This window comes from Corvus hawaiiensis, chromosome 4 (genome assembly GCF_020740725.1).
Source record: "Corvus hawaiiensis isolate bCorHaw1 chromosome 4, bCorHaw1.pri.cur, whole genome shotgun sequence".
NCBI classification, from domain to species: Eukaryota; Metazoa; Chordata; class Aves; order Passeriformes; family Corvidae; genus Corvus; species Corvus hawaiiensis.
In genome coordinates this window covers 31,600,651-31,612,432 of record NC_063216.1, presented here as the reverse complement: position 1 = coordinate 31,612,432, position 11,782 = coordinate 31,600,651, and the positions used below count along the sequence as shown (strand labels likewise).

General features: G+C 48.3%; 1 protein-coding gene across 1 annotated transcript; it reads left to right on the top strand.

The window, feature by feature from the left end:
- Positions 1-2,435: 2,435 nt before the first annotated feature.
- Positions 2,436-9,078, top strand: LOC125325466 (retinoic acid-induced protein 3-like). Its single transcript, XM_048302524.1, has 4 exons — positions 2,436-2,584; positions 5,089-6,044; positions 7,020-7,063; positions 7,762-9,078. Exons 2-4 carry the CDS (start codon positions 5,120-5,122, stop codon positions 7,852-7,854), a joined length of 1,062 nt encoding a protein of 353 aa, XP_048158481.1. The 5' UTR covers positions 2,436-2,584; positions 5,089-5,119; the 3' UTR covers positions 7,855-9,078.
- Positions 9,079-11,782: the final 2,704 nt, after the last annotated feature.

The following is an 11,782-nucleotide window of genomic DNA, read 5'->3' as shown; positions in this document are numbered from 1 at the left end:
AGGATTGATTCCTACAGCTCTTGTATCTATGCTGTTGACTGAGTAACAGATACCAAAGCTACAGCACCTTCAATGAACTATTTATCTATGCTGGTGTACCAGAATTAAGTCCATACAGTGGACTAGGTACCTGCATATAAACTGGGAGTCTCAACTCTGAAATAGCCAAGGAGATTGAGCACTCAATCCATTTGCTCTTACAAAGGTGATTTGGGATGCCTAAGGGTATCCAAAACATCTGCACAGGACTGCCAGATCTGACAGAGGGGGTATGAGAAATTCATGTGGTCCTGGAGTGGTCACTGGAAGCTGAGCAGGAGACACTGGGGCATCTCAAATGACACTATGCCGATGTGCAAGCAACTAAAGTGAGGCCCCAGGCAATCCAGGCAACCACACCTGGGAGCATTTCAGTGTACACAGAAACAGGCAGCTGCATCCAATCAGCTGGGACAGTCCTTCTGACGTTTTGGCTGTTCCAGAGCTGAGACACCCAGTTCACATTTAGGTAATAACCATCAGACATCTAAATTTAGGTGCCTCTATCTGCAGGTTACATCCCATCCCTAAAGCAAGGTGACAGACATCTCACCTTTCTGGTGTGATCACTGTGCCATTTGTACTCACTCATGTAGACCAGTGGTGCCTCTCCACCCTCCTTGGCACAGCACGAGAGCCATGGCTACCTTGTCTCACACTAACTACGGTGAGTCAGCAGCTCTCAGGCTCCTAAATCGCTTGGGATTGTTTTTAAAGGTAGCCCCATCAGCCTTCTGAAAGTACAGGTTGTGTTTGATGACTAACTCTTGTGGATTTCTCAGGCATACTGAAAAACGTCTGTGTTACTTCTATCTTTTCTTCTTTCTTCCCCTGATATAATTTGACATGGTCTATTCCATGAGGAATACATGTGTCTTTGTAAATGCAGGGAAGTAGCTGGCAGTCCACAGTGTGCTCTGACAAGATGCAAATAGGTTGGCAGTGACCAGTGACCTTTGAAAGCTTCTTGGGATGCTTTCCTAGACAGGTTGGATCCCACTGAGATGGTGCTAAACTCCTCTCCATGACTCCTTATTTTCTCTTCTCATTTTTCATAACTGCCTCCTTCTTGGCTGGCTCACTAAGCCCGGGACCTGCTTTAAAGTTTGGATTAATTTCATGTAGAGAAACCTGGTATGTCGTTTCCTAAGAAGCCTCAGGATTTTACACTGAAGTAAAAGTTGGACGGACATGAAGAACTGCCTTAGGGCTCAGCATGGCCCACCCCACAGTGACTGCACTGAGTGTTGCCTTTCACTGGATGAGCCACTCATCCCTGCAGGTCCTCATGTACTTCTGTGGGGTGTGGAGGAGAGGACTGTCTCGTATGAGTTTTGTGGCAATCTCCACATGTGAGATTCAAAAATGATCAGCACCCAGAAAAAAGCCAGAAGCCCTAAAACAAACAAAATTAACAAGCAGATGAGACACCTGTGGGCACTTAGACCTCAGCACAGGCATGTGCAGCTGCTCTACCCCCACCCCCGGTTTTGGGAAGGAGCGCAAACTTCGTGAGGTGAGGGGGATTTTTAGGTTTGGGGCTGTGTATAGGCACTGAGTGCTCAATGTGGATAGGCCCTGATGTCAATTCCTTAATCAGGAGAATGAAATACTCCCAGTGAGTAATATCTAAAATAACAAATGAAGTCATGAATACACTGGAGTTTCTCGAGGATTTGGATGGAGTAGTGCTGATAGGTGTGTCGGGCCAGAGGCATAAAATGTAGAGCAAGGGGGAATTTGTCATTGCCTGTGTTCATTAGCCGTTTGGGCCAGCAATTTGGACAAAGTGACTCAGCGCTCGCGAGCAGGCAGAACTGAGCCTTCGGAAAGCAAGGCTGGACTGAGCGAGACACGAGGAAAGCCAAGCTGCCCTTTTCAGGAGAGAAGCCGGTGGCTCTCAGTGGCACGGCTGGAAGGGACAAGCAGAGCAGACATGTCCCCACAGGCAGACGCAGCACCCATTGAGAGCCCCGAGGAAACCATTTTTGATCCAGGCTTGCCACTCTCTCTCTGGGCACTGCGGGCCCATTCACACGCCACAGCCTCCTCATCGCCTACTTTGCAAGCAGTTATCTAGTGAGAAAGCAGGCGAAGAGACAAAAGGCTTGGAGCAGGGAGGGGACGCACTGCTATTCATAGTCCCGGTCCCCACCCACGGGTGCCAGGAGTCAGACAGGGGAGCACCTTATCAGGTAGGTGCCTGACTGAGCAGCATTCAGCGCTGTCCCAGGGCTCCATCTCCACCCCGACGCAGGGGTGAGTGCCCCGCTGACGTCAGGAGCCCTTACTTCATTTCCTGGCACAGGGGCCGAATTTTCACAGCCGTGTCCTGTGGGAGAGGAGAGGCGGTGGAACTGGAATAGGCGTGCTCAGCCCCACCTCCTCAGCCCTCCAGCTGTTAAAGCTCCCAGGAGCGGCGAGCGCGGAGCTGCTGCTCGGCCGGGGCTGCGGGAGCGGAGGCGCCCCGGCTACTGGTGTGCTGGGAAGGTGCCTCTCCTAGACGGAGCCTCCCTGCTGCCTTCACCAGGCAGGACCCAGAAAGGTAACGCAAGGCAACGTTTTACAGGATCCAGGGTGGGCCTGACTTCTGCAGCTGGGTTGGGATGGCGTGCAGGACCATGGCTCTGCGGCGTGGGAGAGCAGGGGCATGGGTGCCACAGTGAACTGAGAGTGCCTCCCATCCTTGACTGAGATGGGATTGCCAGCTGGAGCTGGGGAGACGCTGCCGGGAAGCGCTTTGAAATCTGTGGGCGAATGGGTGTATTTTATGTACAAACATCAGTGGGAAAGGAGGGTCAGGGTGGAGGGAGAGGACTCCTCGCTCAAGCGAGAGCTATGATTTGGGGTGTGCTGTATAAGCTACCATAGCACAGGCTCCCTTGCACAGACTGCAGAGCCCCTTGGAATTCCTAAACACTTCTGTAGGTGCTGGATGAGTAGACTCAGCTTCTGGGGAGCAACACTCACTCAGGAGACAGAGTAGAAGCTCTTCATGCCTCATGATGCCTCACGGGACATCTACCTTGGAAAAAAAGAAAAGGCAGCAAAAGTGGTTGCAAGTGACCCAGTTCTCCAAGTCAGGAAGGTTATTTCCATCCCATTTGTTCCACTGGCCGTGGTGGCTGGCTGTGGCAAGCACCACTTGCAGTCAGCACCAGTCAGGACCCAAAGCTGTGGGTGTGCTCCGTGCTGTCATGAGGTCTCTCACGCTGGTTCTCTGGGCTCTCTCCGCGTGCCTCAACAGCGAGCACCAGTCTGTATCTGCCAGAGCTGTGAACAGATAAGCTAATCTAATCAACAGTAAATGTCTGTGGATAAAATTTTAGACTTTTCTCTCTAGATTTTCAGAAAGGTTGATTGTTTATTGCTTACAAATGTCCAGATAACTCAGCTATCTCTGCAAGAGATCATAAATCCCCAGAATTTTGTATACAATGATTGTGAAAACCCCTGCATGTGTTATCCACTTATTCCGTTCTCTCAATGGGAGTCCAAAGTTCCTGCATATTTGAATAATTTGCATTTTATTGTAGCCAGCCTTTTGAAGAGCTGCACATCTTTTACACAGTGAGGTTAGAAGCTGAAAAATTCTTCCCCAGTTTCGTTCTAAGCAAGTCCCATTGAAGCATATGTGGGGCTGAGAGTGGGTCAGTGATATTTTCCCCCTTTGTTCATCCCTTGATTAGATCAATTGCCATTTACTAAAAACACAATCTGCACTCACTAAGATCTGCTGGAAGGGTTTGAGAACCAAATTCATAAGTGCAGTATGTTGTTCTGGCACAGGAAAATCAAGGCAAATGGCATAGTGAGCACTAAAGTCTAAATTTTGCAAGGTTAATTTTTTCTGTATCTATTAGAAAGCTCCTGGTTTTCCAGTGTGGGTCACTATTAAGGACAGGTTTGCCCATGTTTCATTGTCATATTGTATCTAAACTCCTCTTTTGATAGATTTTAGAGACTCAAGCCTAACTGAGCAATTTGGTATCTGGCCCCTAGGATCTAAACTCACTCGGTGCCTGCATAATGGGCCATGAAGTGCCCAATGGCCCTCTGCTGTGGTTTCTCCATAGTATTCATGCTCCCAAGAAAGTAAGGAATTTAATTTCCCTAAACAGCCCATGTAAGCCCTCTTAACCCCTGGGAGACAGGCGTGCTCAGACAGCACTGAAATCCTTATGATGAGACAGCAGGAATGCATTAGAGACCTTGACATCATTGACTTGGGGACTCCTCATGCAATAATTTAGTGGTTACTTCTCATGCAATGAACAGCATTAGCTCTGACATGTCAGGCCTCTAGTCAGTGCAAGGCAGTATCTTGGGGAGGAGACTGAGGTCTTTGAGACACTCCTTATTGCTACACTGCCATGAAGAAGGAGGAATATGAGTTTAGGGCTAGTGGTTGGTGGCCTGAATTTGTTGTTGAATTTGGAGCGAGAAGAGCTGTGCTGGAGGCATCCAGGTTAGTTACCTGCAAGGTAAAAGGTATTAAAGTTCCCCCTTCGTTCGTAACAGTAAATCAAAGCCAGAAGTGCTTCAGAGAATGTAGAAGGGAGAAAGCAAACAGAACAATGAGTTTCCTGTTCTGCACTGTTCGTTCATCTCTGAATCTCCCTGGTACAAGGTACTGTTGTTGTTTGAACTTGTCAAAAGAGTGTCAACTGTATTATGACTAACAGCTGCTCTTGTATCACAGAAGTGACAAGGCAGCTCAGTCTCTGCACTGCAGGGCACCAAGCAAATGCCTGCTGAAGCACCTCACCTTCTCCCTGCTCCCCACTCTCCTAAAACATTGCACAACATTAGGCACAGTGCAGAGGACATGCAAGGTGAATTACCTCCTCCTGAGGGGCTTGGCTTGCCCTTGATGGAGAGCCAAGGCCAAACAATGAGACGACTCTGCTCCCACTGCCCCATGTCCTTAGCACTGTGGTGTCCTTAGCCAGTGAGGTGGGGATGGAGGTCTGTCCTGCCTCTCCTTCCCCACTGCTGACAGTACCCAGATGGTTGACTTGACAGCTTGTGTTTTTTCTTTTTCTACAGCTTTGCAGAGGTGGTTCAAAAAGGCGAGAGGATGACAGTGCCGCGTCCCCCAGGCTGCGGCAGCATGGATGCTGACTACTACCTGCTCTGTGACACGGAGAAGGCCTGGGGGATTGTCCTGGAGTCGCTGGCTGCAGCAGGCATCCTCATCACCATTTTCCTCATCTGCTCACTCTTCTTCCTCATCTGCAAAGTCCAAGACAACAGCAAGCGGCATATGATCTCCGTCTATTTTTTCTTTCTTTTAGGCACACTCGGCGTTTTTGGTCTCACTTTTGCCTTCATCATTAAACTCAATGACAGGACTCGTCCCACTCGCTTCTTCCTATTTGGAGTCATCTTTGCTCTCTGCTTCTCATGCCTCCTCACCCATTCCTGCAACCTCAGCAAGCTAGTGAGAGGAAGAAAGCCCTTCTCCTGGCAGGTGCTGCTGCTCTTCATTGTTTCCTTTGCCCTGGTACAAGTTGTGATCAGCATTGAGTACTTAGTCACCATGTTAGTAAACCAGAGAAACGAATTTCTGGGTATGTCTCGTGAGAATACCAACAAGGACTTTGTCATGCTTCTGATCTATGTGCTCTTCTTGATGGCTCTGACCTTCTTGATTTCCATGTTCACATTCTGTGGGTCATACAAAAGCTGGAAGAGGCATGGGGCGCACATCTTTGTCACTGTCCTGTTCTCCATTGCCATTTGGGTAGTATGGATCACTATGCTCATAAAAGGCAACACGGTTTTAGAGAAAGCAATTTGGGATGATCCTGTTGTGGCCATTGCTCTGGTGTCCAATGGCTGGATTTTCCTGATAATGTATATTATCCCTGAAATTTGTTTCCTCACTGCTCCTCTGAAGCTAGAGGACTATCCTCCAGAAAATGACTTCTGCCAACCCAAGTTCCTAAAGCAGACAACTGGACTGGACAACCGTGCCTACACCCAAGATGAAATTGTGCAAGGTATGGTGAAGTGAATGTCCCCCCAGCCCCAAGCACACAAGCACCACTCATGACCTAAAACAGTTAGGAGAGCTACAAGAAAAGATATGAAGATGATAGATAAATTAGAGGCTAGGAAAAAGTTTCAGACTGATGAAACTTTGGAAATGCACATGAAAATTAATCTCCAGACAAGAGGGAAATGAGTGAGGACCAAGGCAAAAGCTAAAGGTGTGTAGGAGGAGTGACTGAGTAGAGACTTGCTGCATGTCAGGGCTGAAATATAACTCTTTATGACCCTGCTATGTCTGAGAAGTGCATGTTAAAAATCAGGAGGATTTTTTTTTTGTTTCTTACTGGCACATCAGCTCTTCAGGCCTATCTAGGTTATACCTTGGAGGTTATTTATTCCAGTTCTGATCTGGTGCCCTTATCCATGTAAGAATGGATAAAAAGGAGGAAAGGAGGTCTTTCTTTTCTGTATGAGTCTTCTGCATATTTGGACAAAGCAAAATGTTCTATTAGTTTGGGTTTCCCAAGTCTATGGGTAGGAGATGTGATTTCTCTGGCTGTGGATTTGCTATTGGTGTCATGTTCATCACCTGGAGTCAGACCCCCAGGCTTGTAAAACAATAGCCAGGAAAGGCTGTGCTCTCCCAGGGAATACCACAAAGGGGGTCTTGTGCATACAAGTGGGAGGGATTTGGCTGGTGGTAGTGACAGTAATTGTGAGGCAACAGGAGGTGTCTAAACTCCAAGGCCACCTGTGTCCTGTTATTTGCAATACCATTCATTCCTGTTTTCAGAAGAAAATATTTAATGTCCTCCACCTGTGGATTTTAGCTCATTCCTGCCTGCACATTGCATTGTGAGACCAGTCTAAAAGCAGCTGCTAATGTAGCCACAGACCCTGTGAGTCTCCCTTGATGTGGTATCTCCAAGCTACTGTGTGATGCTAATGCACTAACTTTTCCCTACTTTTGTCTTGTGACACAGGAGACCTCAACTACTCCCCATACGCTTCGAACTTTCAGATGAAGGTAAGTTCATGCCACTGTCACCTGTTTCACCACATGCAGGCTACAGGCTACTGTTCAGGCACTGAAAGGAAGGGAAGGAGAAGGAGCAAAGACAGATGGACCTAGAACAGGCTCTGTGAAGGCAGGCAGGTGCTTTGCGTGGAGCCAAGTGATACTGTGATGTGGTCATGGAGGTGCCTGTGGCTGGAGGGAAAGAGCTGTGACATGTCCGGGGACATGGGAAGGCAAGAGGGGTCTGAGGTAAAGAGGTTGTGGTTTTCAGTACTTTGGGATTTGGTACCACGTAAGAGATCCTCTTTTTGAGCACCATTCCTACAGCAGACTGTGCCCTTTCCTCAGGAGAGTGTGCTTATTTCCTCAGCCCATGCCCTGAATGTATTCCCACCAGCAGACACTGGAAGTTGCAGTGCAGATCCAGAGTGGGCAGTCTGCATGTCTACCTGTCCTTTCACCAGTCCTCCTTCATACCACAGCCTAGCCAGGTCTAGTAGCTCACACCATGTTCCCACATGTCCTCTGGTGACATGTCTCCATCACTAATTTGTTCCACCAGGATCCTCTTCCACAGCCTTATTGGTCACATTCTTAGGAAACCTTCAGCTCTGTTTCTCCCTTCCTTCCTTTGTTTTCTTTATAAGCCCTGTTTTATGACTTCTGTCCAATTTTCAAACATAAAGACTTCTGTGCTTCCTTTTCAGGCCATTGAACCCCAGAATGATTTCTCCATCCCTCGCCCCAAGGCCCAGACAAGCCCATACCATGACTACACTGGTGGGAAAAGCCCCATGTAGCAGCTCCACAGTGAGCAAAGAGACTAAGTGCCCCTCAGCAGAGGCACAGGGAATGGGCCACATGGTGACAAATGAGATGATCCTGTGAAAGAGTCAAGCCACACCAGCAAAAGAGGAGACAGATCGTCTTTCCCCTGACACAGGCACCCTTGTAGCTCCCTCTTATTCTTCAAACATAGCTTTCAGACACAGCCCTGGCTGTCCTGTCCCTGTTCACTCTGTGTCCCCATGGAATGGAGCTTCTCCCTTCTTATGGAAGAGCATCCTGGCCTATTTTCAGCAGGAATGCTGGAGAAGCAGGAAGATCATCAGCTGGCTCTGCCCCAGACAGCACCTGCTTTAATCAGCTCATGGGGGTGCCTGCATCCCTCGTCTGATGGGAGAGGAGGAAGGACCAGGAGCTTCAGCCCTACACATTCCTTCCTCCTGCCCACCCATGAAGACATCTCAGGTACTACTGAGGCATCTTTATCTATCTGCTGTTACTTTTGTGCCCACTCCCAGCCCTGCCTGGCTGTCCTCCAGAGATCAGTGGAGAAGAGACAGAGTAATTCATTTTTTCATCTTCATATTTGCTTCCAACACCTTCCTCATCATCTAGGGACCATGCTGGAAATGGGGAAGAAAACTTAAAGACATAAAACCAGCTACACCAATTTACCCTGACACTTTTTCCCATTCATGTTCTGACAGCCTCCTTTCCAGCTCTGACTCCTACCCATTTCCCCCAGCTGAGCTCCCCAAGGTGCCTGCCCAACCCTGCAAACTCTCCCTCCCCGTGCCTGCCATTCCAGGCTGTGGATCCCCAAAGACAAAGCCTCTTCCATGTGGCTCTTTGCAATACCCTGGTGGGATATAATCCCGTGAACCTTGGATCTCGGCCTCTTCCTGAGTGTGTCTGTGCATTAACACAAACATTTCCCAAGCAGCCAGGTTACAGAGGGCGGACACCCTTCTTCCCAGGCATGAATGAGCAAAAGTGTGTGTGTGTGTGTGTGTGTGTGTGTGTGGACTGCACCCTGGTGATGAGCAATGAGTCTGCAGAGTTGAATCATTCTGTAACCTGCTTTGCATTTGATAAATAGCTTTCCATGGTATTTCATATATAACTACAGAGAGCTCTCCAAGTTGGGTGTGTATGGTACACTGGCTTCTGACACAGCTGTATATTTATTTAGTACTTTGTATATGGACTGTTTAATTAATAAAAACCCAAACACCTGACTATGAGAAACTGGTGTTCTTCCTTGGGAATGTGATTCCTGTAACGGCTGGTGGGGTGACAGCAGTAGCTCTCAATGGGTTGGAGTGGGCCAGCTGGAAGATTGCACTTGGGGAAAAATGGCAGAGAGATGCTGGCTTCCTTGGAGCTGTCATTGTGAACCAAAGACCAGCTGTTTGAGGGAGCAGAAGAAGGGTTAGTACTTTCTCTGTGCTACTTTTCTTGAATAAAGTTGATCCAGTGTTAGGAGTGCTTAAGAAATGAGGAAATAGAAATCCAAGCCACAGCAAGCAAATGCCAGAGGAAAGAGGTGAACTTTTCATCACTGCACATGTCTGTATCTGCTGTGTCAAATCTGTATTCATTTGCTTGTCTCTTGTTGGGTACTTGCATAATCAAGAATAGGAAAGGAGCTTGTAGGTATGCAATTCAGTTTGTAAAAAGATGTCTTTCTGATGTTCTGAATACATGTAATATTTTTATTTGAAAGTAGGAACAACAGCAAAGCAAAATAATATCAGTGAAGATGATGATAATTTTTAAACCCCCTGATGGTATGAGGATATAATTTCCCTTTTTAGAGGATACTCTCCCATGAGATTTTACGTGGTGTGTTATGCTACCAGATATTCATATACTCTTGGCAAGTAAACCATTTCCTCAGGCTCAGTGCTGAATCAGTGAGCCTGGGTCTTCCCCACTCTGCCTACTAGCACTGAAGGGCAACACAAGGACATCTGAGCCTTCTGAATCCCCTGGCATGAGAAAGAGCCCTCCTAAGGACTGACTTTGAAATGTATCACAGGATAACTTGCCTTTTCCTAGTAAATTTGAGGTGGAAATGATGCCTAACTCTCCCTCTTCTTCTTCCCTCCGCCAATGCAGTCCACAGGTGTAACACAGAGGATGAGGGAGAAAACTCAAGGATGCTAATATAACATGGGAGAGCAGGCTGGGAAAAGGGTTTGTGAAGCCGTGATGCAACTTGTTGACTTGCAGACTGAAGGTTGGGGGGATATGCTTGAAACAGTAACAAACTTTCAAGAAACTAGCTTTTTGAGCAGATGTGGTGTCATTGATAGCTACAGTATGTCCCAGGATGATTCAAAAATGTGTTAAAACAGAGCCAGCTCCTCAGCTTCAGTGGTGTCTGGTGGAGCAAAGGGCTAACAGGAGAAATAGGAGTGAAGTGTGCTCTTATGGCGTGTTCTCCGTATCCCAGACGCTTACCAACTCCTTCACTAACTGCCACAGACCAGAACCTGCCTCCCAGTGCACCTTGGCCCCAGAGGCAGCAGAACTAGGAGGGATGAGACATCATATGCACTCCCATTGAGTCAGGGCATGGCGATTTTCTTGATTACTTGGTTGTTACTGTGCGTGCTGCTCGGCAGAGAATGCAAATCTCCTTCCACAGATTTACAGTGCCTTTTAGAGCAATTTTTTAAACCTCTGTAATGACACAAATACTAAGCTGCCCAGGGTTATTTTGCACTTGTTTGATATTAAGGCAGCTTTGTGTGAGAGCTCATTTAAATGCCAAAATAAACATGAATTTCTGTGAACTTGGCACTGCTGGGTAAGGGGTGCTGCTGTGCTGCAGGTTTCTCACACCTCAGGAGAGCCTTTTGGGAAAGCAGGAGTTTCCTCTCTCCTTATAATTGAGCTTAAACCAAACCAGTCGGCCACTTAGTCACACACACGCATCCCCGGGAAATCCTAAACTGGTGGGGCCAGACAGACTAGACCCAAAAGGAACAAGTGAGTTGAGGAGGCAGGAAGGTTACCTGATCCTTGTGCGGTTTTTTCTTAAAATCTGCTCACTGGGAGGCCTGTAAACCCAGTAAGGCTCATCCCTGCCCTCTCTCCTGCACAGGGCTCCCTTGGTTGCAGGTGCGCTGCCTTCAGGGCCCTCTGGTTTCCGGTCCCTCCTCTCCCTGTTCAAGGAGAGCAGAGAGCCAGAAATGTACACACCAGAGAAGGGTTGGCACAGAGCACACCTGGATTATGAAAGCAGCCAGGATTATCAGGAGGCAGGATAAACTCTGCTGAACTTCAGGTCAGGGGTGTCATGGGAAAAGAGCAAAGAAGGACAAAAACACTGTTCGGTCCCAGGACCTTCAGGGTTACCATCCCATGGCCTTGCCAGGGCTGTAGGGCTCCACGTGCCTGGCCAGGAGTGAACATGGAGGGTGCAATAAACCTTTGGGGCACAGACTCTAGTGGTGACACAACCTGGGATGGGGAGGAACCTTGCTGGGGTCACCTCCCAAGTGCTCCCTGCCACTTCTGACAGCTGGTGCCAGTGCCACCGTCCCTAAACAAGATTCTTCTTTGAGAGGGATTCACCTTCTTCCTACAAGTCCTGTAGCCCTTGCTGTGGCACAGGGGTCTCAGCTGGGCCCACTCTCTCCAGGCTCACAGGGCCAGGGCATCACTTTAATCAGATCTGCTCCCCAAGGAACAGAATCACAGGGCCACAACTTGGATGTGGCAACTTTTGGTCCAAGGGTGCATGTTGCTCCTTTGCCAAAGGTCACTGACAGTCTCACAGCAGGGCTGACAGTGCAGGTGGTGTGTCCAGTGCCCAATTACAGCAGTCACCTTCTCCCATACAAACCCTATGCTGCAGGTTTCAGTGTGTCTCATCACACAGAACCAGAACCAGAGGTAGCTGAAGCAGAGAAATGCCTCCCATTTTCCTGG

Coding starts and splice junctions, on each gene's coding strand:
- LOC125325466 (XM_048302524.1), top strand. CDS start 5,120: ATGACAGTGCCGCGTCCCCCAGGCTGCGGCAGCATGGATGCTGACTAC. Junction 6,045..7,019: donor CCAAGATGAAATTGTGCAAG/GTATGGTGAAGT, acceptor CTTGTGACACAG/GAGACCTCAACTACTCCCCA. Junction 7,064..7,761: donor CTTCGAACTTTCAGATGAAG/GTAAGTTCATGC, acceptor CTTCCTTTTCAG/GCCATTGAACCCCAGAATGA.